At 45.3% G+C, this 27,190-nt stretch overlaps 1 protein-coding gene across 1 annotated transcript in view; it reads right to left on the reverse strand.

Annotated features, from left to right (window-relative positions):
* cfap92 (cilia and flagella associated protein 92 (putative)) overlaps positions 1-26,653 on the reverse strand; it is a 111,632-nt gene extending 84,979 nt beyond the window's left edge. Inside the window, exons 1-3 of the mRNA XM_036984381.2 lie at positions 26,429-26,653; positions 25,696-26,027; positions 7,454-7,671 (exon numbers count right to left, since the gene is read on the reverse strand). Coding sequence (XP_036840276.2) covers positions 7,454-7,671; positions 25,696-26,008 — 531 coding nt within the window. The 5' untranslated portion in view covers positions 26,009-26,027; positions 26,429-26,653. The remainder of the gene's footprint in view (positions 1-7,453; positions 7,672-25,695; positions 26,028-26,428) is intronic.
* Between the last annotated feature and the right edge of the window lie 537 nt (positions 26,654-27,190).

Consider the following 27,190-nt stretch of genomic DNA (forward strand, 5'->3'; position numbering starts at 1 on the left):
TGTCTGGCTTAATACCCATCTGTCTGGCTTAATACCCATCTGTCTGTCTATACCGGTCTGTCTGTGTTAATACATGTCTGTCTGTCTATACCTGTCTGTCTGGGGTAATAACTGTCTGTCTGTCTGGGTTAATACCTGTCTTTGACTATACCTGTCTGTCTGTCTGTCTGTCTGTTTGTCTGTCTGTCTGTCTGTCTGTCAGAGTGGAGGAAGTAGCAACACAAAGCACCTTAACACACACAGACAGAAAGACAGACAGATATTAACCCAGAAAGACAGGTATTACCTCAGACAGACAGGTGTAGACAGACAGGTATAGATAGACAGGTATTAACCCAGACTGACAAGTATAGATAGACAGGTATTAACCCAGACTGACAGGTGTAGATAGACAGGTATTAACCCAAACTGGCAGGTATTAATCCAGACTGACAGGTATTAACCCAGACTGACAGGTATTAACCCAGACGGACAGGTATTAACCCAGACGGACAGGTATGAACCAAGACAGACCGGTATTAAACCAGACTGACAGGTATTAACCCCGACTGACAGGTATTAACCCCGACTGACAGGTATTAACCCAGACGGACAGGTATTAACCCAGACGGACAGGTATGAACCAAGACGGACAGGTATTAAACCAGAAAGGTATTAAACCAGACAGACAGGTATTAACCCAGACTGACAGGTATTAACCCAGACTGACAGGTATTAACCCAGACTGACAGGTATTAACCCCGACTGACAGGTATTACCCCAGACTGACAAGTAATAACCCAGACTGACAGGTATTAATCCAGACTGACAGGTATTAACCCAGACGGACAGGTATTAACCCAGACGGACAGGTATGAACCAAGACAGACCGGTATTAAACCAGACTGACAGGTATTAACCCCGACTGACAGGTATTAACCCCGACTGACAGGTATTAACCCAGGCGGACAGGTATTAACCCAGACGGACAGGTATGAACCAAGACGGACAGGTATTAAACCAGACAGGTATTAAACCAGACAGACAGGTATTAACCCAGACTGACAGGTATTAACCCAGACTGACAGGTATTAACCCAGACTGACAGGTATTAACCCCGACTGACAGGTATTACCCCAGACTGACAAGTAATAACCCAGACTGACAGGTATTAATCCAGACTGACAGGTATTAACCCAGACGGACAGGTATTAACCCAGACGGACAGGTATGAACCAAGACAGACCGGTATTAAACCAGACTGACAGGTATTAACCCCGACTGACAGGTATTAACCCCGACTGACAGGTATTAACCCAGACGGACAGGTATTAACCCAGACGGACAGGTATGAACCAAGACGGACAGGTATTAAACCAGACAGGTATTAAACCAGACAGACAGGTATTAACCCAGACTGACAGGTATTAACCCAGACTGACAGGTATTAACCCAGACTGACAGGTATTAACCCCGACTGACAGGTATTACCCCAGACTGACAAGTAATAACCCAGACTGACAGGTATTAATCCAGACTGACAGGTGTAGATAGACAGGTATTACCCCAGACTGACAAGTAATAACCCAGACTGACAGGTAATAACCCAGACTGACAGGTATTAACCCAGACTGACAGGCATAGATAGACTGGTATTAACCCAGACTGACAGGTATAGATAGACAGGTATTAACCCAGACTGACAGGTATTACCTCAGACTGACAGGTAATAACCCAGACTGACAGGTATTAACCCAGACTGACAGGTATTACCTCAGACTGACAGGTAATAACCCAGACTGACAGGTATTACCCCAGACTGACAGGCATAGATAGACAGGTATTAACCCAGACTGACAGGTATAGATAGACAGGTATTACCCCAGACTGACAGGTGTAGATAGACAGGTATTACCCCAGACGGATAGGTATAGATAGACAGGTATTAACATAGACTGACAGGTATAGATAGACAGGTATTAACCCAGACTGACAGGTATAGATAGACAGGTATTAACCCAGGCCGACAGGTATTACCCCAGACTGACAGGTATAGATAGACAGGTATTAACCCAGACTGACAGGTATAGATAGACAGGTATTAACCCAGACAGACAGGTATAGATAGACAGGTATTAACCCAGCTAGACAGGTATTACCCCAGACTGACAGGTATTAATCCAAACTGACAGGTATTAACTCAGACTGATAGGTATTAATCCAGACTGACAGGTGTAGATAGACAGGTATTAACCCAGACTGACAGGTATAGATAGACAGGTATTAACCCAGACAGACAGGTATAGATAGACAGGTATTAACCCAGACTGACAGGTATTAACCCAGACTGACAGTTGTAGATAGACAGGTATTAACCCAGACTGTCAGGTATAGATAGACAGGTATTAACCCAGACTGACATGTATTACCCCAGACTGAGAGGTAATAACGCAGACTGATGGTATTAACCCAGACTGACAGGTTTTGATAGACAGATATTAATCCAGACTGACAGGTATTACCCCAGACTGACAGGTATTACCCCAGACTGAGAGGTAATAATGCAGACTTACGGTATTAACCCAGACTGACAAGTTTTGATAGACAGATATTAATCCAGACTGACAGGTGTAGATAGACAGGTATTACCCCAGACTGACAGGCATAGATAGAAAGGTATTAACCCAGACTGACAGGTATAGATAGACTGGTATTTCCCCAGACGGACAGGTATAGATAGACAGGTATTAACCTAGACTGACAGGTATAGATAGACAGGTATTAACCCAGACTGACAGGTATAGATAGACAGGTATTAACCCAGACTGACAGCTATTACCCCAGACTGACAGGTAATAACCCAGACTGACAGGTATTAACCCAGACTGACAGGTATTAACCCAGACTGACAGGTATTAACCCAGACTGACAGGTATGGATAGACAGGTATTAATCCAGAATGACAGGTGTAGATAGACAGGTATTACTCCAGACTGACAGGTATAGATAGACGGGTATTAACCCAGACTGACGGGTATAGATAGACAGGTATTAACCCAGATAGACAGTTATTACCCCAGACTGACAGGTATTAATCCAAACTGACAGGTATTAACCCAGACTGACAGGTATTAACCCAGACTGACAGATATAGATAGACAGGTATTAACCCAGACTGATAGGTATTAATCCAGACTGACAGGAATTAACCAAGACTGACAGGTATTAACCCAGACTGACAGGTGTAGATAGACAGGTATTACCCCAGACTGACAGGTGTAGATAGACAGGTATTACCCCAGACTGACAGGTATAGATAGACAGGTATTAACCCAGACTGACAGGTATAGATAGACAGGTATTAACCCAGACGGACAGCTATCACCCCAGACTGACAGGTAATAACCCAGACTGACAGGTATTAACCCAGACTGACAGGTATAGATAGACAGGTATTAACCCAGACTGTCAGGTATAGATAGACAGGTATTAACCCAGACTGACATGTATTACCCCAGACTGAGAGGTAATAACGCAGACTGATGGTATTAACCCAGACTGACAGGTTTTGATAGACAGATATTAATCCAGACTGACAGGTATTACCCCAGACTGACAGGTATTACCCCAGACTGAGAGGTAATAATGCAGACTTACGGTATTAACCCAGACTGACAAGTTTTGATAGACAGATATTAATCCAGACTGACAGGTGTAGATAGACAGGTATTACCCCAGACTGACAGGCATAGATAGAAAGGTATTAACCCAGACTGACAGGTATAGATAGACTGGTATTTCCCCAGACGGACAGGTATAGATAGACAGGTATTAACCTAGACTGACAGGTATAGATAGACAGGTATTAACCCAGACTGACAGGTATAGATAGACAGGTATTAACCCAGACTGACAGCTATTACCCCAGACTGACAGGTAATAACCCAGACTGACAGGTATTAACCCAGACTGACAGGTATTAACCCAGACTGACAGGTATTAACCCAGACTGACAGGTATGGATAGACAGGTATTAATCCAGAATGACAGGTGTAGATAGACAGGTATTACTCCAGACTGACAGGTATAGATAGACGGGTATTAACCCAGACTGACGGGTATAGATAGACAGGTATTAACCCAGATAGACAGTTATTACCCCAGACTGACAGGTATTAATCCAAACTGACAGGTATTAACCCAGACTGACAGGTATTAACCCAGACTGACAGATATAGATAGACAGGTATTAACCCAGACTGATAGGTATTAATCCAGACTGACAGGAATTAACCAAGACTGACAGGTATTAACCCAGACTGACAGGTGTAGATAGACAGGTATTACCCCAGACTGACAGGTGTAGATAGACAGGTATTACCCCAGACTGACAGGTATAGATAGACAGGTATTAACCCAGACTGACAGGTATAGATAGACAGGTATTAACCCAGACGGACAGCTATCACCCCAGACTGACAGGTAATAACCCAGACTGACAGGTATTAACCCAGACTGACAGGTATAGATAGACAGGTATTAATCCAGACTGACAGGTTTAGATAGACAGGTATTAACCCAGACTGACAGGTGTAGATAGACAGGTATTAACCCAGACTGTCAGGTTAAGATAGACAGGTATTAACCCAGACTGACAGGTATTAATCCAGACTGACAGGTATTAACCCAGACTGACAGGTATGGATATCCAGGTATTAATCCAGAATGACAGGTGTAGATAGACAGATATTAATCCAGACTGACAGGTGTAGATAGACAGGTATTACCCCAGACTGACAGGCATAGATAGAAAGGTATTAACCCAGACTGACAGGTATAGATAGACAGGTATTTCCCCAGACGGACAGGTATAGATAGACAGGTATTAACCTAGACTGACAGGTATAGATAGACAGGTATTAACCCAGACTGACAGGTATAGATAGACAGGTATTAACCCAGACTGACAGCTATTACCCCAGACTGACAGGTAATAACCCAGACTGACAGGTATTAACCCAGACTGACAGGTATTAACCCAGACTGACAGGTATTAACCCAGACTGACAGGTATGGATAGACAGGTATTAATCCAGAATGACAGGTGTAGATAGACAGGTATTACTCCAGACTGACAGGTATAGAGAGACGGGTATTAACCCAGACTGACGGGTATAGATAGACAGGTATTAACCCAGATAGACAGTTATTACCCCAGACTGACAGGTATTAATCCAAACTGACAGATATAGATATACAGGTATTAACCCAGACTGACAGGTATTAACCCAGACTGACAGACATAGATAGACAGGTATTAACCCAGACTGATAGGTATTAATCCAGATTGACAGGAATTAACCAAGACTGACAGGTATTAACCCAGACTGACAGGTGTAGATAGACAGGTATTACCCCAGACTGACAGGTGTAGATAGACAGGTATTACCCCAGACTAACAGGTATAGATAGACAGGTATTAACCCAGACTGACAGCTATTACCCCAGACTGACAGGTAATTACCCAGACTGACAGGTATTAACCCAGACTGACAGGTATAGATAGACAGGTATTAATCCAGACTGACAGGTTTAGATAGACAGGTATTAACCCAAACTGACAGGTGTAGATAGACAGGTATTAACCCAGACTGTCAGGTATAGATAGACAGGTATTAACCCAGACTGACAGGTATTAACCCAGACTGACAGGTATTAACCCAGACTGACAGGTATGGATATCCAGGTATTAATCCAGAATGACAGGTGTAGATAGACAGGTATTACTCCAGACTGACAGGTATTTATCCAAACTGACAGGTATTAACCCAGACTGACAGGTTTTGATAGACAGATATTAATCCAGACTGACAGGTGTAGATAGACAGGTATTACCCCAGACTGACAGGCATAGATAGAAAGGTATTAACCCAGACTGACAGGTATAGATAGACAGGTATTTCCCCAGACGGACAGGTGTAGATAGACAGTTATTAACCTAGATTGACAGGTATAGATATACAGGTATTAACCCAGACTGACAGGTATAGATAGACAGGTATTAACCCAGACTGACAGCTATTACCCCAGACTGACAGGTAATAACCCAGACTGACAAGTATTAACCCAGACTGACAGGTATAGATAGACAGGTATTAACCCAGACTGACAGGTATTAACCCAGACTGACAGGTATAGATAGACAGGTATTAACCCAGACTGACAGGTATAGATAGACAGGTATTAACCCAGAATGATAGGTATTACCCCAGACTGACAGGTATAGATAGACAGGTATTAACGCAGACTGACAGGTATTACCCCAGACTGACAGGTGTTACCGCAGACTGACAAGTATAGATATACAGGTATTAACCCAGACTGACAGGTATTAATCCAGACTGACAGGTATACATAGACAGGTATTAACCCAGACTGACAGGTGTAGATGTAGAGGTCACGTATAGAGGGCATGACAAAGCCTATTCCCCCTCAGGAAACTGAAAAGATTTGGCATGGGTCCTGAGATCCTCAAAAGGTTCTACAGCTTCAACACCGAGAGCTGGTTGCATCACTGCCTGGTACAGCAATTGCTCGGCCTCCGACCGCAAGGCACTATAGAGGGTAGTGCGTACGGCCCAGTACATCACTGGGGCTAAGCTTCCTGCCATCCAGGACCTCTACACCAGGCAGTGTCAGAGGAAGGACGTAAAAATTGTCAAAGACCCCAGCCACCCCAGTCATAGACTGTTCTCTCTACTACCACGTGGCAAGTGGTCCCGGAGTGCCAAGTCTAGGACTAAAAGGCTTCTCAACAGTTTTTACCCCCAAGCCATAAGACTCCTGAACAGGTAACCAGATGGTTACCTGGACTATTTGCATTGTGCCCCCCCCCCCCCCCTCTTTTACGCTGCTGCTACTCTCTGTTCATCATATATGCATAGTCACTTTAACCATATCTACATGTACTTACTACCTCAATCAGCCTGACTAACAGGTGTCTGTATATAGCCTTGCTACTCTTATTTTCAAATGTCTTTTTACTGTTTTATTTCTTTACTTACCTACACACACACACACACACACACACACACACACACACACACACACACACACACACACACACACACACACACACACACACACACACACACACACACACACACACACACCTTTTTTTCGCACCATTGGTTAGAGCCTGTAAGCATTTCACTGTATTCGGCGCGCGTGACAAATAAACTTTGATTTGATTTGATTGACAGTTAATGGTTAATACATGTCTATCTAAACCAACTCAGCTCAGCTGGCATGGCTTCCTCTGTTACACTCGTACGCACGCACGCACGCACGCACGCACACACACACACACACACACACACACACACTCAAGTGCATAGCACTGTGATAAGGCCTTCCCAGAGTTCATAATAAAGACTTGTCTCAGTTCAGCAGGCTAACACACTGATGGCATTACCTTGGTCTCATTCTCCATGTAGATCTTAGCAGCAAGGCCGAACATCACCAGATCTACTTTAACAGGGTCCTGATCACCAGGCAGCATGTTGTACTCTATACGGTAGTATGTCTGGGCCTTAGGGGCCTCCACCACTCCACCGGACAGAACACGTTTGGGCTTCTTCTTGGCCTTCTCCACTAAGACCATAGCCTCACCTACAGGACAGGGTTCTTCACCTATAGTAAAACAGGGAATATAATTAAACACAAGGCTGTGATATGAATGTATCTCACCTAGGGGACAAAAGGGGAAAGAATTACATTACAACACACCAATATGCATTTTTATGGGATAGAGGACAGATAGAGGACAGAGGGGTGATGTATCTCTATGGGATAGAGGACAGAGGGGTGATGTATCTCTATGGGATAGAGGACAGATAGAGGACAGAGGGGTGATGTATCTCTATGGGATAGAGGACAGAGGGGTGATGTATCTCTATGGGATAGAGGACAGATAGAGGACAGAGGGGTGATGTATCTCTATGGGACAGAGGACAGAGGGGTAATGTATCTCTATGGGATAGAGGACAGAGGGTTGATGTATCAATATGGGATAGAGGACAGAGGGTGATATATCAATATGGGATAGGGGACAGAGGGGTGATGTATCTGCATGGGATAGAGGATAGAGGGGTAATGTATCTGTATGGGATAGAGGACAGAGGGTGATATATCAATATGGGATAGGGGACAGAGGGGTGATGTATCTGCATGGGATAGAGGATAGAGGGGTAATGTATCTGTATGGGATAGAGGACAGAGGGGTGATGTATCTCTATGAGATAGAGGACAGAGGGTTGATGTATCAATATGGGATAGAGGACAGAGGGGTGATGTATCTCTATGGGATAGAGGACAGATAGAGGACAGAGGGGTGATGTGTCTCTATGAGATAGAGGACAGAGGGTTGATGTGTCTCTATGAGATAGAGGACAGAGGGTTGATGTATCAATATGGGATAGGGGACAGAGGGGTGATGTATCTCTATGGGATAGAGGACAGAGGGTTGATGTATCAATATGGGATAGAGGACAGAGGGGTGATGTATCAATATGGGATAGAGGACAGAGGGTGATATATCTCTATGGGATAGAGGACAGAGGGGTGATGTATCTCTATGGGATAGAGGACAGATAGAGGACAGAGGGGTGATGTATCTCTATGGGACAGAGGACAGAGGGGTAATGTATCTCTATGGGATAGAGGACAGAGGGTTGATGTATCAATATGGGATAGAGGACAGAGGGTGATATATCAATATGGGATAGGGGACAGAGGGGTGATGTATCTGCATGGGATAGAGGATAGAGGGGTAATGTATCTGTATGGGATAGAGGACAGAGGGGTGATGTATCTCTATGGGATAGAGGACAGAGGGTTGATGTATCAATATGGGATAGAGGACAGAGGGTGATATATCTCTATGGGATAGAGGACAGAGGGGTGATGTATCTCTATGGGATAGAGGACAGATAGAGGACAGAGGGGTGATGTATCTCTATGGGACAGAGGACAGAGGGGTAATGTATCTCTATGGGATAGAGGACAGAGGGTTGATGTATCAATATGGGATAGAGGACAGAGGGTGATATATCAATATGGGATAGGGGACAGAGGGGTGATGTATCTGCATGGGATAGAGGATAGAGGGGTAATGTATCTGTATGGGATAGAGGACAGAGGGGTGATGTATCTCTATGGGATAGAGGACAGAGGGTTGATGTATCAATATGGGATAGGGGACAGAGGGGTGATGTATCTCTATGGGATAGAGGACAGAGGGTTGATGTATCAATATGGGATAGAGGACAGAGGGTGATATATCAATATGGGATAGGGGACAGAGGGGTGATGTATCTGCATGGGATAGAGGATAGAGGGGTAATGTATCTGTATGGGATAGAGGACAGAGGGGTGATGTATCTGTATGGGATAGAGGACAGAGGGGTGATGTATCTCTATGGAATAGAGGACAGAGGGGTGATGTATCTCTATGGGATAGAGGACAGAGAGGGTGATGTATCTCTATGGGATAGAGGACAGATAGAGGACAGAGGGGTGATGTATCTCTATGGGATAGAGGACAGAGAGGGTGATGTATCTCTATGGGATAGAGGACAGAGAGGGTGATGTATCTCTATGGGATAGAGGACAGATAGAGGACAGAGGGGTGATATATCTCTATGGGATAGAGGACAGATAGAGGACAGAGGTGTGATGTATCTCTATGGGATAGAGGACAGAGAGGGTGATGTATCTCTATGGGATAGAGGACAGATAGAGGACAGAGGGGTGATGTATCTCTATGGGATAGAGGACAGAGAGGGTGATGTATCTCTATGGGATAGAGGACAGAGAGGGTGATGTATCTCTATGGGATAGAGGACAGATAGAGGACAGGGGGGTGATATATCTCTATGGGATAGAGGACAGATAGAGGACAGAGGGGTGATGTATCTCTATGGGATAGAGGACAGAGGGGTGATGTATCAATATGGGATAGAGGACAGATAGAGGATAGAGGGGTGATGTATCTCTATGGGATAGAGGACAGATATAGGAGAGAGGGGTGATGTATCAATATGGTATAGAGGACAGATAGAGGACAGAGAGGGGACAGAGGGGTGATGTATCTCTATGGGATAGAGGACAGAGAGGGGACAGAGGGGTGATGTGTCTCTATGGGATAGAGGACAGAGAGGTGATGTATCTCTATGGGATAGAGGACAGAGGGGTGATGTATCTCTATGGGATATAGGACAGAAAGAAGACAGAGGGGTGATGTGTCTCTATGAGATAGAGGACAGAGAGGTGATGTATCTCTATGGGATAGAGGACAGAGGGGTGATGTATCTCTATGGGATAGAGGACAGAGGGGTGATGTATCAATATGGGATAGAGGACAGAGGGGTGATGTATCAATATGGGATAGAGGACAGAGGGGTGATGTATCAATATGGGATAGAGGACAGAGGGGTGATGTATCTCTATGGGATAGAGGACAGAGGGGTGATGTATCAATATGGGATAGAGGATAGAGGGGTAATGTATCAATATGGGATAGAGGACAGAGGGTGATATATCTCTATGGGATAGAGGACAGAGGGGTGATGTATCTCTATGGGATAGAGGACAGATAGAGGACAGAGGGGTGATGTATCTCTATGGGACAGAGGACAGAGGGGTAATGTATCTCTATGGGATAGAGGACAGAGGGTTGATGTATCAATATGGGATAGAGGACAGAGGGTGATATATCAATATGGGATAGGGGACAGAGGGGTGATGTATCTGCATGGGATAGAGGATAGAGGGGTAATGTATCTGTATGGGATAGAGGACAGAGGGGTGATGTATCTCTATGGGATAGAGGACAGAGGGTTGATGTATCAATATGGGATAGGGGACAGAGGGGTGATGTATCTCTATGGGATAGAGGACAGAGGGTTGATGTATCAATATGGGATAGAGGACAGAGGGTGATATATCAATATGGGATAGGGGACAGAGGGGTGATGTATCTGCATGGGATAGAGGATAGAGGGGTAATGTATCTGTATGGGATAGAGGACAGAGGGGTGATGTATCTGTATGGGATAGAGGACAGAGGGGTGATGTATCTCTATGGAATAGAGGACAGAGGGGTGATGTATCTCTATGGGATAGAGGACAGAGAGGGTGATGTATCTCTATGGGATAGAGGACAGATAGAGGACAGAGGGGTGATGTATCTCTATGGGATAGAGGACAGAGAGGGTGATGTATCTCTATGGGATAGAGGACAGAGAGGGTGATGTATCTCTATGGGATAGAGGACAGATAGAGGACAGAGGGGTGATATATCTCTATGGGATAGAGGACAGATAGAGGACAGAGGTGTGATGTATCTCTATGGGATAGAGGACAGAGAGGGTGATGTATCTCTATGGGATAGAGGACAGATAGAGGACAGAGGGGTGATGTATCTCTATGGGATAGAGGACAGAGAGGGTGATGTATCTCTATGGGATAGAGGACAGAGAGGGTGATGTATCTCTATGGGATAGAGGACAGATAGAGGACAGGGGGGTGATATATCTCTATGGGATAGAGGACAGATAGAGGCCAGAGGGGTGATGTATCTCTATGGGATAGAGGACAGAGGGGTGATGTATCAATATGGGATAGAGGACAGATAGAGGATAGAGGGGTGATGTATCTCTATGGGATAGAGGACAGATATAGGAGAGAGGGGTGATGTATCAATATGGTATAGAGGACAGATAGAGGACAGAGAGGGGACAGAGGGGTGATGTATCTCTATGGGATAGAGGACAGAGAGGGGACAGAGGGGTGATGTGTCTCTATGGGATAGAGGACAGAGAGGTGATGTATCTCTATGGGATAGAGGACAGAGGGGTGATGTATCTCTATGGGATATAGGACAGAAAGAAGACAGAGGGGTGATGTGTCTCTATGAGATAGAGGACAGAGAGGTGATGTATCTCTATGGGATAGAGGACAGAGGGGTGATGTATCTCTATGGGATAGAGGACAGAGGGGTGATGTATCAATATGGGATAGAGGACAGAGGGGTGATGTATCAATATGGGATAGAGGACAGAGGGGTGATGTATCAATATGGGATAGAGGACAGAGGGGTGATGTATCTCTATGGGATAGAGGACAGAGGGGTGATGTATCAATATGGGATAGAGGATAGAGGGGTAATGTATCTCTATGGGATAGAGGACAGATAGAGGACAGAGGGGTGATATATCTCTATGGGATAGAGGACATATAGAGAACAGAGGGGTGATGTATCTCTATGGGATAGAGGACAGAGGGGCGATGTATCTCTATGGGATAGAGGACAGATAGAGGACAGAGGGGTGATGTATCTCAATGGGATAGAGGACAGATAGAGGACAGAGGGTGATATATCAATATGGGATAGGGGACAGAGGGGTGATGTATCTGCATGGGATAGAGGATAGAGGGTTAATGTATCTGTATGGGATAGAGGACAGAGGGGTGATGTATCTCTATGGGATAGAGGACAGAGGGTTGATGTATCAATATGGGATAGGGGACAGAGGGGTGATGTATCTCTATGGGATAGAGGACAGAGGGTTGATGTATCAATATGGGATAGAGGACAGAGGGTGATATATCAATATGGGATAGGGGACAGAGGGGTGATGTATCTGCATGGGATAGAGGATAGAGGGGTAATGTATCTGTATGGGATAGAGGACAGAGGGGTGATGTATCTGTATGGGATAGAGGACAGAGGGGTGATGTATCTCTATGGAATAGAGGACAGAGGGGTGATGTATCTCTATGGGATAGAGGACAGAGGTGTGATGTATCTCTATGGGATAGAGGACAGAGAGGGTGATGTATCTCTATGGGATAGAGGACAGATAGAGGACAGAGGGGTGATGTATCTCTATGGGATAGAGGACAGAGAGGGTGATGTATCTCTATGGGATAGAGGACAGAGAGGGTGATGTATCTCTATGGGATAGAGGACAGATAGAGGACAGAGGGGTGATATATCTCTATGGGATAGAGGACAGATAGAGGACAGAGGTGTGATGTATCTCTATGGGATAGAGGACAGAGAGGGTGATGTATCTCTATGGGATAGAGGACAGATAGAGGACAGAGGGGTGATGTATCTCTATGGGATAGAGGACAGAGAGGGTGATGTATCTCTATGGGATAGAGGACAGAGAGGGTGATGTATCTCTATGGGATAGAGGACAGATAGAGGACAGGGGGGTGATATATCTCTATGGGATAGAGGACAGATAGAGGACAGAGGGGTGATGTATCTCTATGGGATAGAGGACAGAAGGGTGATGTATCAATATGGGATAGAGGACAGATAGAGGATAGAGGGGTGATGTATCTCTATGGGATAGAGGACAGAGGGGTGATGTATCAATATGGGATAGAGGACAGATAGAGGACAGAGGGGTGATGTATCTCTATGGGATAGAGGACAGATAGAGGAGAGAGGGGTGATGTATCAATATGGTATAGAGGACAGATAGAGGACAGAGAGGGGACAGAGGGGTGATGTATCTCTATGGGATAGAGGACAGAGAGGGGACAGAGGGGTGATGTGTCTCTATGGGATAGAGGACAGAGAGGTGATGTATCTCTATGGGATAGAGGACAGAGGGGTGATGTATCTCTATGGGATATAGGACAGAAAGAAGACAGAGGGGTGATGTGTCTCTATGAGATAGAGGACAGAGAGGTGATGTATCTCTATGGGATAGAGGACAGAGGGGTGATGTATCTCTATGGGATAGAGGACAGAGGGGTGATGTATCAATATGGGATAGAGGACAGAGGGGTGATGTATCAATATGGGATAGAGGACAGAGGGGTGATGTATCAATATGGGATAGAGGACAGAGGGGTGATGTATCTCTATGGGATAGAGGACAGAGGGGTGATGTATCAATATGGGATAGAGGACAGAGGGGTGATGTATCTCTATGGGATAGAGGACAGAGGGGTGATGTATCAATATGGGATAGAGGATAGAGGGGTAATGTATCTCTATGGGATAGAGGACAGATAGAGGACAGAGGGGTGATATATCTCTATGGGATAGAGGACATATAGAGAACAGAGGGGTGATGTATCTCTATGGGATAGAGGACAGAGGGGTGATGTATCTCTATGGGATAGAGGACAGATAGAGGACAGAGGGGTGATGCATCTCTATGGGACAGAGGACAGAGGGGTAATGTATCTCTATGGGACAGAGGACAGAGGGGTGATGTATCTCTATGGGACAGAGGACAGAGGGGTGATGTATCTCTATGGGATAGAGGACAGAGGGGTGATGTATCTCTATGGGATAGAGGACAGAGGTGTGATGTATCTCTATGGGATAGAGGACAGAGGGGTGATGTATCTCTATGGGATAGAGGACAGAGGGGTGATGTATCTCTATGTGATAGAGGACAGATAGAGGACAGAGGGGTGATGTATCTCTATGGGATAGAGGACAGAGGGGTGATGTATCTCTATGGGATAGAGGACAGAGGGGTGATGTATCAATATGGGATAGAGGACAGAGGGGTGATGTATCAATATGGGATAGAGGACAGAGGGGTGATGTATCAATATGGGATAGAGGACAGAGGGGTGATGTATCTCTATGGGATAGAGGACAGAGGGGTGATGTATCAATATGGGATAGAGGATAGAGGGGTAATGTATCTCTATGGGATAGAGGACAGATAGAGGACAGAGGGGTGATATATCTCTATGGGATAGAGGACATATAGAGAACAGAGGGGTGATGTATCTCTATGGGATAGAGGACAGAGGGGTGATGTATCTCTATGGGATAGAGGACAGATAGAGGACAGAGGGGTGATGCATCTCTATGGGACAGAGGACAGAGGGGTAATGTATCTCTATGGGACAGAGGACAGAGGGGTGATGTATCTCTATGGGACAGAGGACAGAGGGGTGATGTATCTCTATGGGATAGAGGACAGAGGGGTGATGTATCTCTATGGGATAGAGGACTGAGGTGTGATGTATCTCTATGGGATAGAGGACAGAGGGGTGATGTATCTCTATGGGATAGAGGACAGAGGGGTGATGTATCTCTATGGGATAGAGGACAGATAGAGGACAGAGGGGTGATGTATCTCTATGGGATAGAGGACAGAGAGGTGATGTATCTCTATGGGATAGAGGACAGAGAGGTGATGTATCTCTATGGGATAGAGGACAGATAGAGGACAGAGGGGTGATGTATCTCTATGGGACAGAGGACAGAGGGGTGATGTATCTCTATGGGATAGAGGACAGAGGGGTGATGTATCTCTATGGGATAGAGGACAGAGGGGTGATGTATCAATATGGGATAGAGGACAGAGGGGTGATGTATCTCTATGGGATAGAGGACAGAGGGGTGATGTATCAATATGGGATAGAGGATAGAGGGGTAATGTATCTCTATGGGATAGAGGACAGATAGAGGACAGAGGGGTGATATATCTCTATGGGATAGAGGACATATAGAGAACAGAGGGGTGATGTATCTCTATGGGATAGAGGACAGAGGGGTGATGTATCTCTATGGGATAGAGGACAGATAGAGGACAGAGGGGTGATGCATCTCTATGGGACAGAGGACAGAGGGGTAATGTATCTCTATGGGACAGAGGACAGAGGGGTGATGTATCTCTATGGGACAGAGGACAGAGGGGTGATGTATCTCTATGGGATAGAGGACAGAGGGGTGATGTATCTCTATGGGATAGAGGACAGAGGTGTGATGTATCTCTATGGGATAGAGGACAGAGGGGTGATGTATCTCTATGGGATAGAGGACAGAGGGGTGATGTATCTCTATGTGATAGAGGACAGATAGAGGACAGAGGGGTGATGTATCTCTATGGGATAGAGGACAGAGGGGTGATGTATCTCTATGGGATAGAGGACAGAGGGGTGATGTATCAATATGGGATAGAGGACAGAGGGGTGATGTATCAATATGGGATAGAGGACAGAGGGGTGATGTATCAATATGGGATAGAGGACAGAGGGGTGATGTATCTCTATGGGATAGAGGACAGAGGGGTGATGTATCAATATGGGATAGAGGATAGAGGGGTAATGTATCTCTATGGGATAGAGGACAGATAGAGGACAGAGGGGTGATATATCTCTATGGGATAGAGGACATATAGAGAACAGAGGGGTGATGTATCTCTATGGGATAGAGGACAGAGGGGTGATGTATCTCTATGGGATAGAGGACAGATAGAGGACAGAGGGGTGATGCATCTCTATGGGACAGAGGACAGAGGGGTAATGTATCTCTATGGGACAGAGGACAGAGGGGTGATGTATCTCTATGGGACAGAGGACAGAGGGGTGATGTATCTCTATGGGATAGAGGACAGAGGGGTGATGTATCTCTATGGGATAGAGGACTGAGGTGTGATGTATCTCTATGGGATAGAGGACAGAGGGGTGATGTATCTCTATGGGATAGAGGACAGAGGGGTGATGTATCTCTATGGGATAGAGGACAGATAGAGGACAGAGGGGTGATGTATCTCTATGGGATAGAGGACAGAGAGGTGATGTATCTCTATGGGATAGAGGACAGAGAGGTGATGTATCTCTATGGGATAGAGGACAGATAGAGGACAGAGGGGTGATGTATCTCTATGGGACAGAGGACAGAGGGGTGATGTATCTCTATGGGATAGAGGACAGAGGGTTGATGTATCAATATGGGATAGAGGACAGAGGGTGATATATCAATATGGGATAGGGGACAGAGGGGTGATGTATCTGCATGGGATAGAGGATAGAGGGGTAATGTATCTGTATGGGATAGAGGACAGAGGGGTGATGTATCTCTATGGGATAGAGGACAGAGAGGGTGATGTATCTCTATGGGATAGAGGACAGAGGGGTGATGTATCTCTATGGGATATAGGACAGAAAGAAGACAGAGGGGTGATGTGTCTCTATGAGATAGAGGACAGAGAGGTGATGTATCTCTATGGGATAGAGGACAGAGGGGTGATGTATCTCTATGGGATAGAGGACAGAGGGGTGATGTATCTCTATGGGACAGAGGACAGAGGGGTGATGTATCTCTATGGGATAGAGGACAGAGGGGTGATGTATCTCTATGGGATAGAGGACAGAGGTGTGATGTATCTCTATGGGATAGAGGACAGAGGGGTGATGTATCTCTATGGGATAGAGGACAGAGGGGTGATGTATCTCTATGGGATAGAGGACAGATAGAGGACAGAGGGGTGATGTATCTCTATGGGATAGAGGACAGAGGGGTGATGTATCTCTATGGGATAGAGGACAGAGGGGTGATGTATCAATATGGGATAGAGGACATATAGAGAACAGAGGGGTGATGTATCTCTATGGGATAGAGGACAGAGGGGTGATGTATCTCTATGGGATAGAGGACAGATAGAGGACAGAGGGGTGATGCATCTCTATGGGACAGAGGACAGAGGGGTAATGTATCTCTATGGGACAGAGGACAGAGGGGTGATGTATCTCTATGGGACAGAGGACAGAGGGGTGATGTATCTCTATGGGATAGAGGACAGAGGGGTGATGTATCTCTATGGGATAGAGGACAGAGGTGTGATGTATCTCTATGGGATAGAGGACAGAGGGGTGATGTATCTCTATGGGATAGAGGACAGAGGGGTGATGTATCTCTATGTGATAGAGGACAGATAGAGGACAGAGGGGTGATGTATCTCTATGGGATAGAGGACAGAGGGGTGATGTATCTCTATGGGATAGAGGACAGAGGGGTGATGTATCAATATGGGATAGAGGACAGAGGGGTGATGTATCAATATGGGATAGAGGACAGAGGGGTGATGTATCAATATGGGATAGAGGACAGAGGGGTGATGTATCTCTATGGGATAGAGGACAGAGGGGTGATGTATCAATATGGGATAGAGGATAGAGGGGTAATGTATCTCTATGGGATAGAGGACAGATAGAGGACAGAGGGGTGATATATCTCTATGGGATAGAGGACATATAGAGAACAGAGGGGTGATGTATCTCTATGGGATAGAGGACAGAGGGGTGATGTATCTCTATGGGATAGAGGACAGATAGAGGACAGAGGGGTGATGCATCTCTATGGGACAGAGGACAGAGGGGTAATGTATCTCTATGGGACAGAGGACAGAGGGGTGATGTATCTCTATGGGACAGAGGACAGAGGGGTGATGTATCTCTATGGGATAGAGGACAGAGGGGTGATGTATCTCTATGGGATAGAGGACTGAGGTGTGATGTATCTCTATGGGATAGAGGACAGAGGGGTGATGTATCTCTATGGGATAGAGGACAGAGGGGTGATGTATCTCTATGGGATAGAGGACAGATAGAGGACAGAGGGGTGATGTATCTCTATGGGATAGAGGACAGAGAGGTGATGTATCTCTATGGGATAGAGGACAGAGAGGTGATGTATCTCTATGGGATAGAGGACAGATAGAGGACAGAGGGGTGATGTATCTCTATGGGACAGAGGACAGAGGGGTGATGTATCTCTATGGGATAGAGGACAGAGGGTTGATGTATCAATATGGGATAGAGGACAGAGGGTGATATATCAATATGGGATAGGGGACAGAGGGGTGATGTATCTGCATGGGATAGAGGATAGAGGGGTAATGTATCTGTATGGGATAGAGGACAGAGGGGTGATGTATCTCTATGGGATAGAGGACAGAGAGGGTGATGTATCTCTATGGGATAGAGGACAGAGGGGTGATGTATCTCTATGGGATATAGGACAGAAAGAAGACAGAGGGGTGATGTGTCTCTATGAGATAGAGGACAGAGAGGTGATGTATCTCTATGGGATAGAGGACAGAGGGGTGATGTATCTCTATGGGATAGAGGACAGAGGGGTGATGTATCTCTATGGGACAGAGGACAGAGGGGTGATGTATCTCTATGGGATAGAGGACAGAGGGGTGATGTATCTCTATGGGATAGAGGACAGAGGTGTGATGTATCTCTATGGGATAGAGGACAGAGGGGTGATGTATCTCTATGGGATAGAGGACAGAGGGGTGATGTATCTCTATGGGATAGAGGACAGATAGAGGACAGAGGGGTGATGTATCTCTATGGGATAGAGGACAGAGGGGTGATGTATCTCTATGGGATAGAGGACAGAGGGGTGATGTATCAATATGGGATAGAGGACAGAGGGGTGATGTATCAATATGGGATAGAGGACAGAGGGGTGATGTATCAATATGGGATAGAGGACAGAGGGGTGATGTATCTCTATGGGATAGAGGACAGAGGGGTGATGTATCAATATGGGATAGAGGATAGAGGGGTAATGTATCTCTATGGGATAGAGGACAGATAGAGGACAGAGGGGTGATATATCTCTATGGGATAGAGGACATATAGAGAACAGAGGGGTGATGTATCTCTATGGGATAGAGGACAGAGGGGTGATGTATCTCTATGGGATAGAGGACAGATAGAGGACAGAGGGGTGATGCATCTCTATGGGACAGAGGACAGAGGGGTAATGTATCTCTATGGGACAGAGGACAGAGGGGTGATGTATCTCTATGGGACAGAGGACAGAGGGGTGATGTATCTCTATGGGATAGAGGACAGAGGGGTGATGTATCTCTATGGGATAGAGGACAGAGGTGTGATGTATCTCTATGGGATAGAGGACAGAGGGGTGATGTATCTCTATGGGATAGAGGACAGAGGGGTGATGTATCTCTATGGGATAGAGGACAGATAGAGGACAGAGGGGTGATGTATCTCTATGGGATAGAGGACAGAGGGGTGATGTATCTCTATGGGATAGAGGACAGAGAGGTGATGTATCTCTATGGGATAGAGGACAGAGAGGTGATGTATCTCTATGGGATAGAGGACAGATAGAGGACAGAGGGGTGATGTATCTCTATGGGACAGAGGACAGAGGGGTGATGTATCTCTATGGGATAGAGGACAGAGGGTTGATGTATCAATATGGGATAGAGGACAGAGGGTGATATATCAATATGGGATAGGGGACAGAGGGGTGATGTATCTGCATGGGATAGAGGATAGAGGGGTAATGTATCTGTATGGGATAGAGGACAGAGGGGTGATGTATCTGTATGGGATAGAGGACAGAGGGGTGATGTATCTCTATGGAATAGAGGACAGAGGGGTGATGTATCTCTATGGGATAGAGGACAGAGGTGTGATGTATCTCTATGGGATAGAGGACAGAGAGGGTGATGTATCTCTATGGGATAGAGGACAGATAGAGGACAGAGGGGTGATGTATCTCTATGGGATAGAGGACAGAGAGGGTGATGTATCTCTATGGGATAGAGGACAGAGAGGGTGATGTATCTCTATGGGATAGAGGACAGATAGAGGACAGAGGGGTGATATATCTCTATGGGATAGAGGACAGATAGAGGACAGAGGGGTTATGTATCTCTATGGGATAGAGGACAGAAGGGTGATGTATCAATATGGGATAGAGGACAGATAGAGGACAGAGGGGTGATGTATCTCTATGGGATAGAGGACAGAAGGGTGATGTATCAACATGGGATAGAGGACAGATAGAGGACAGAGGGGTTATGTATCTCTAAGGGATAGAGGACAGATAGAGGACAGAGGGGTGATGTATCAATATGGGATATAGGACAGATAGAGGACAGAGGGGTGATGTATCTCTATGGGATAGAGGACAGATAGAGGACAGAGGGGTGATGTATCAATATGGTATAGAGGACAGATAGAGGACAGAGAGGGGACAGAGGGGTGATGTATTTCTATGGGATAGAGGACAGATAGAGGACAGAGGGGTGATGTATCAATATGGTATAGAGGACAGATAGAGGACAGAGAGGGGACAGAGGGGTGATGTATCTCTATGGGATAGAGGACAGAAGGGTGATGTATCAATATGGGATAGAGGACAGATAGAGGACAGAGGGGTGATGTATCTCTATGGGATAGAGGACAGAAGGGTAATGTATCAATATGGGATAGAGGACAGATAGAGGACAGAGGGGTGATGTATCTCTAAGGGATAGAGGACAGATAGAGGACAGAGGGGTGATGTATCAATATGGGATAGAGGACAGATAGAGGACAGAGGGGTGATGTATCTCTATGGGATAGAGGACAGATAGAGGACAGATAGAGGACAGAGGGGTGATGTATCAATATGGTATAGAGGACAGATAGAGGACAGAGAGGGGACAGAGGGGTGATGTGTCTCTATGGGATAGAGGACAGAGAGGGGACAGAGGGGTGATGTGTCTCTATGGGATAGAGGACAGAGAGGTGATGTATCTCTATGGGATAGAGGACAGAGGGGTGATGTATCTCTATGGGATATAGGACATAAAGAGGACAGAGGGGTGATGTGTCTCTATGAGATAGAGGACAGAGAGGTGATGTATCTCTATGGGATAGAGGACAGAGGGGTGATGTATCTCTATGGGATAGAGGACAGAGGGGTGATGTATCTCTATGGGATAGAGGACAGAGAGGTGATGTATCTGTATGGGATAGAGGACAGATAGAGGACATAGAGGGGACAGAAGGGTGATGTATCTCTATGGGATAGAGGACAGAGAGGTGATGTATCTCTATGGGATAGAGGACAGAGGGGGGACAGAGGGGTGATGTATCTCTATGGGATAGAGGACAGAAAGGGGACAGAGGGGTGATGTATCTCTATGGGATAGAGGACAGATAGATGACAGATGGGTTATGTATCTCTACGGGATAGAGGACAGAGAGGGGACAGAGGGGTGATGTATCTCTATGGGATAGTCGACAGAAAGGGGACAGAGGGGTGATGTATCTCTATGGGACAGAGGACAGATGGGTAATGTATCTGTATGGGATAGAGGACAGAGGGGTGATGTATCTCTATGGGATAGAGGACAGAAAGGGGACAGAGGGGTGATGTATCTCTATGGGATAGAGGACAGAAAGGGGACAGAGGGGTGATGTATCTCCATGGTATAGGGGACAGATAGGGGTAGTTTAGCTCCATGGTATAGGGGACAGATAGGGGTAATGTAGCTCCATGGTATAGGGAACAGATAGGGGTAATGTAGCTCCATGGTATAGGGAACAGATAGGGGTAATATAGCTCGGTGGTATAGGGAAAAGATAGGGGTAGTGTAGCTCCATGGTATAGGGGGCCGATAGGGGTATTGTAGCTCCATGGTATAGGGGATAGATAGGGGTAGTTTATTTCCATGGTATAGGGGACATATAGGGGTAATGTAGCTCCATGGTATTGGGGACAGAAAGGTGTAATGTAGCTCCATAGTATAGGGGACAGATAGGGGTAATGTAGCTCCATGGTGTAGGGGAAAGATGGGTGTGATGTATCTCCATGGTATAGCGGACAAATAGGGGTAGTTTAGCTCCATGATATAGGGGACAGATATGGGTAATGTAGCTCCATGGTATAGGGGACAGATAGGGGTAGTTTAGCTCCGTGGTATAGGGGACAGATAGAGGTAATGTAGCTCCATGGTACAGGGGACATATAGGGGTAATGTAGCTCCATGGTATAGGGGACAGACAGGGGTAATGTAGCCCCATGGTATAGGGGACAGATAGGGGTAGTTTAGCTTCATGGTATAGGAGACAGATAGGGGTAATGTAGCCCCAGGGTACAGGAGACAGATAGGGGTAATGTAGCTCCATGGTATAGGGGACAGATAGGGGTAATGTAGCTCTATGGTATAGAGGACAGAGGGTGATGTAGGTCAATGGTATAGGGGACAGATAGGGGACAGATAGGGGTAGTTTAGCTCCGTGGTATAGGGGACAGATAGAGGTAATGTAGCTCCATGGTACAGGGGACAGATAGGTGTAATGTAGCTCCATGGCACAGGGGACATATAGGGGTAATGTAGCTCCATGGTATAGGGGACAGACAGGGGTAATGTAGCCCCATGGTATAGGGGACAGATAGGGGTAGTTTAGCTTCATGGTATAGGAGACAGATAGGGGTAATGTAGCCCCAGGGTACAGGAGACAGATAGGGGTAATGTAGCTCCATGGTATAGGGGACAGATAGGGGTAATGTAGCTCTATGGTATAGAGGACAGAGGGTGATGTAGGTCAATGGTATAGGGGACAGATAGGGGACAGATAGGGGTAGTTTAGCTCCGTGGTATAGGGGACAGATAGAGGTAATGTAGCTCCATGGTACAGGGGACATATAGGGGTAATGTAGCTCCATGGTATAGGGGACAGACAGGGGTAATGTAGCCCCATGGTATAGGGGACAGATAGGGGTAGTTTAGCTCCGTGGTATAGGGGACAGATAGAGGTAATGTAGCTCCATGGTACAGGGGACATATAGGGGTAATGTATCTCCGTGGTATAGGGGACAGATAGGGGTAATGTAGCCCCAGGGTACAGGAGACAGATAGGGGTAATGTAGCTCCATGGTATAGGGGACACATAGGGGTAATGTAGCTCTATGGTATAGAGGACAGAGAGGGTGATGTAGGTCAATGGTATAGGGGACAGATAGGGGTGATGCAGCTCTATGATATAGAGGACAGATAGGGTGATGCAGCTCTATGATATAGGGGACAGATAGTGTGATGCAGCTCTATGATATAGGGGACAGATAGGGTAATGCAGCTCTATGATATAGGGGCATAGGGGACAGATAGGGGTGATATACATATGGGGTAATGTAGCTCTATGGTATAGAGGACAGAGGGTAATGTAGCTCTATTGTATAGGGGACAGATAGGGGACAGATAGGGGTGATATACATATAGGGGTAATGTAGCTCCATGATATAGGGGACAGTTAGGGGTAATATAGCTCCATTGTATAGGGGACAGATAGGGGTGATATACATATGGGGTAATGTAGCTCTATGGTATAGAGGACAGAGAGGGTGATGTAGGTCAATGAGATAGGGGACAGATAGGGGTGATATACATATGAGGTAATGTAGCTCTATGGTATAGAGGACAGAGAGGGTAATGTAGTTATATGGTATCGAGGACAGATAGGGGACAGTTAGGGGACAGATAGGGGTGATATACATATAGGGGTAATGTATCTCTATGATATAGGGAACAGAGGGTAATGTAGCTCTATGGTATACGGGACAGATAGGGGACAGATAGGGGTGATATACATATAGGGGTAATGTAGCTCTATGATATAGGGGACAGATAGGGGTGATATACATATAGGGGTAATGTAGCTCTATGGTATAGAGGTCAGATAGGGTGATGCAGCTCTATGATATAGGGGACAGATAGGGGACAGATAGGGGTGATATACATATGGGGTAATGTAGCTCTATGGTATAGAGGACAGAGGGTAATGTAGCTCTATGGTATAGGGGACAGATAGGGGACAGATAGGGGTGATATACATATAGGGGTAATGTAGCTCTATGATATAGGGAACAGTTAGGGGACAGATAGGGGTGATATACATATAGGGGTAATGTAGCTCTATGATATAGGGGACAGTTAGGGGACAGATAGGGGTGATATACATATAGGGGTAATGTAGCTCTATGGTATAGAGGACAGAGAGGGTGATGTAGGTCAATGATATAGGGGACAGATAGGGGTGATATACATATGGGGTAATGTAGCTCTATGGTCTAGAGGACAGAGAGGGTGATGTAGGTCAATGATATAGGGGACAGATAGGGGTGATATACATATGGGGTAATGTAGCTCTATGGTATAGAGGACAGAGAGGGTAATGTAGTTCTATGGTATAGAGGACAGATAGGGGACAGTTAGGGGACAGATAGGGGTGATATACATATAGGGGTAATGTATATCTATGATATAGGGGACAGATAGGGGACAGATAGAGGTGATATACATATAGGGGTAATGTAGCTCTATGGTATAGTGGGCAGATAGGGTGATGCAGCTCTATGATATAGGGGACAGATAGGGGACAGATAGGGGTGATATACATATGGGGTAATGTAGCTCTATGGTATAGAGGACAGAGGGTAATGTAGCTCTATGGTATACAGGACAGTTAGGGGACAGATAGGGGTGATATACATATAGGGGTAATGTAGCTCTATGATATAGGGGACAGTTAGGGGACAGATAGGGGTGATATACATATAGGGGTAATGTAGCTCTATGATATAGGGGACAGTTAGGGGACAGATAGGGGTGATATACATATAGGGGTAATGTAGCTCTATGATATAGGGGACAGTTAGGGGACAGATAGGGGTGATATACATATAGGGGTAATGTAGCTCTATGATATAGGGGACAGTTAGGGGACAGATAGGGGTGATATACATATAGGGGTGATATACATATAGGGGTAATGTTGCTCTATGGTATAGAGGACAGAGAGGGTGATGTAGGTCAATGATATAGGGGACAGTTAGGGGTGATGTCAAGGACTCTTGTGTGTATGCTATAATTTTAGTAACTATAAACAAGTAACATTCATTTTCTTCTCTGTTTTCTATAAAATGTATGTTTGTGAATTCAAATGCTGCGCAATTCTGCTGTTTGCCAATGTGTTTGTGGGTGCTACTGTATTTTGTGTTGACATTTCTATTTATAATGTGCTTGCCTGTTGTAATATGTATAGTCCCAACATATGGTAGTGTACCTTTAGGAATGGCTATAACAATGCTGACAGTCCATTTGACGACATGGGAGCCATCTTTGCTGTTTGTACTGGTCAGGTCATCGGGTATGTCTTTGCTGTCTGTCGTAACGATGACATCCACAGGTGAGCTGGACTCCGAATATGACCTGTCCTGGTCTCTATGTTCTTGTCCCCCTGGGAACTTGTCCTCCCTGTCCCTGTCTCTCCCACACCCTTCTGTCTCTGTGTCCTCCCCCAAATCAGAGTCTGGTGGAGAGGGACAGGGTAGAGAGCTCTTGGAGTCTGGTTCCTCGCACAGCGATCTGGACTCCATGGTTCAGTCACAGCTTTATCTGGTTAATAGACAATGTAACGTTACTGACTGAATAACAGACCTGCCAAGGGAACACATATTGTTATTTCTAACTTCGTCAAAAATAAATATAAATAAATATAATAAATTACGTTGCAGCCAAACAAAGTAAATGTTCATTATTTTATTCTTAAAATAACAAATGTCATGCTCTACACTCCTAACAACAATGAGTAAATGCTACGCATACAACAATACAAGATACAGCTCTACATTATTATGCAACTTTTAAAATCATAATTCACAATGCACAAGCCTACCGTTTACTGTCCTGCTTGCCTGTGTGGGTTGGTGATCCTACCGATCCTTCAGGCACATCATTTTCACATCATCTGAGTAAAATTACATGTCAACTTTTCTGTGAATCACCTTCCTACTTACCGCTACACGAAATAGTCCTTAGCTCTTTGGTAGACTGGAGGTGCAGTTCGGCAGCTATTTCAGTTTGTGTCCCTTAAATCTTTTACCAATATCATCACTGATACATGGTATATAGCCTAATTATTTTCATAATTACGTAGAATCACGGTTTCATCTTTGGCGGAATAACATCAAATGCGGTAGGATGTCACATGAACTGTTTACGTCACCTTAGCAACCAGTGTTGCGACAACAACGTGATAACGTTACAATCGCCAGTGTCACAAGTTGTTTGTAACAATGTTGCGGTGAGTGAAAGTTACATTGTGACATCATAATATATCATAATAAATGGATATTATTTATCACAATGGCCAATCCGGAACGAACTGAAACTTTGAAAGAGCGATTAGATTAGAAGAATCAAGCATTGCTATTATCCTGATAATTATGAACTAGATAAAAGATTCTAGACTATTCTGATGCTAAAACAAACAGTGTTTTTACAAAAAATACAAACAACCCACACAATATTTTAGTAATTTATGACTGTCATTATTTTCAGCAATTACTTTTTTCAACCTGTTAGAAACTATTATAACAAAATCTTTAAATCATTCAATATTTCGTGCATGAATACCACTTAGGCTTTTCAAACCATTACCCCCCTCAAGGACTCAATTACAGAACAATGAAGCCGTATTGATATCTGTTGGTCCACCAGACATCAGTCCCAACTGCTAATCAACTGGTCTAACTCAATAGAACAGCAGTTGATTGGTT

This window comes from Oncorhynchus mykiss, chromosome 7, assembly GCF_057628025.1.
Source record: "Oncorhynchus mykiss isolate SJ-2025 chromosome 7, ASM5762802v1, whole genome shotgun sequence".
In the NCBI taxonomy this organism is placed as follows: domain Eukaryota; kingdom Metazoa; phylum Chordata; class Actinopteri; order Salmoniformes; family Salmonidae; genus Oncorhynchus; species Oncorhynchus mykiss.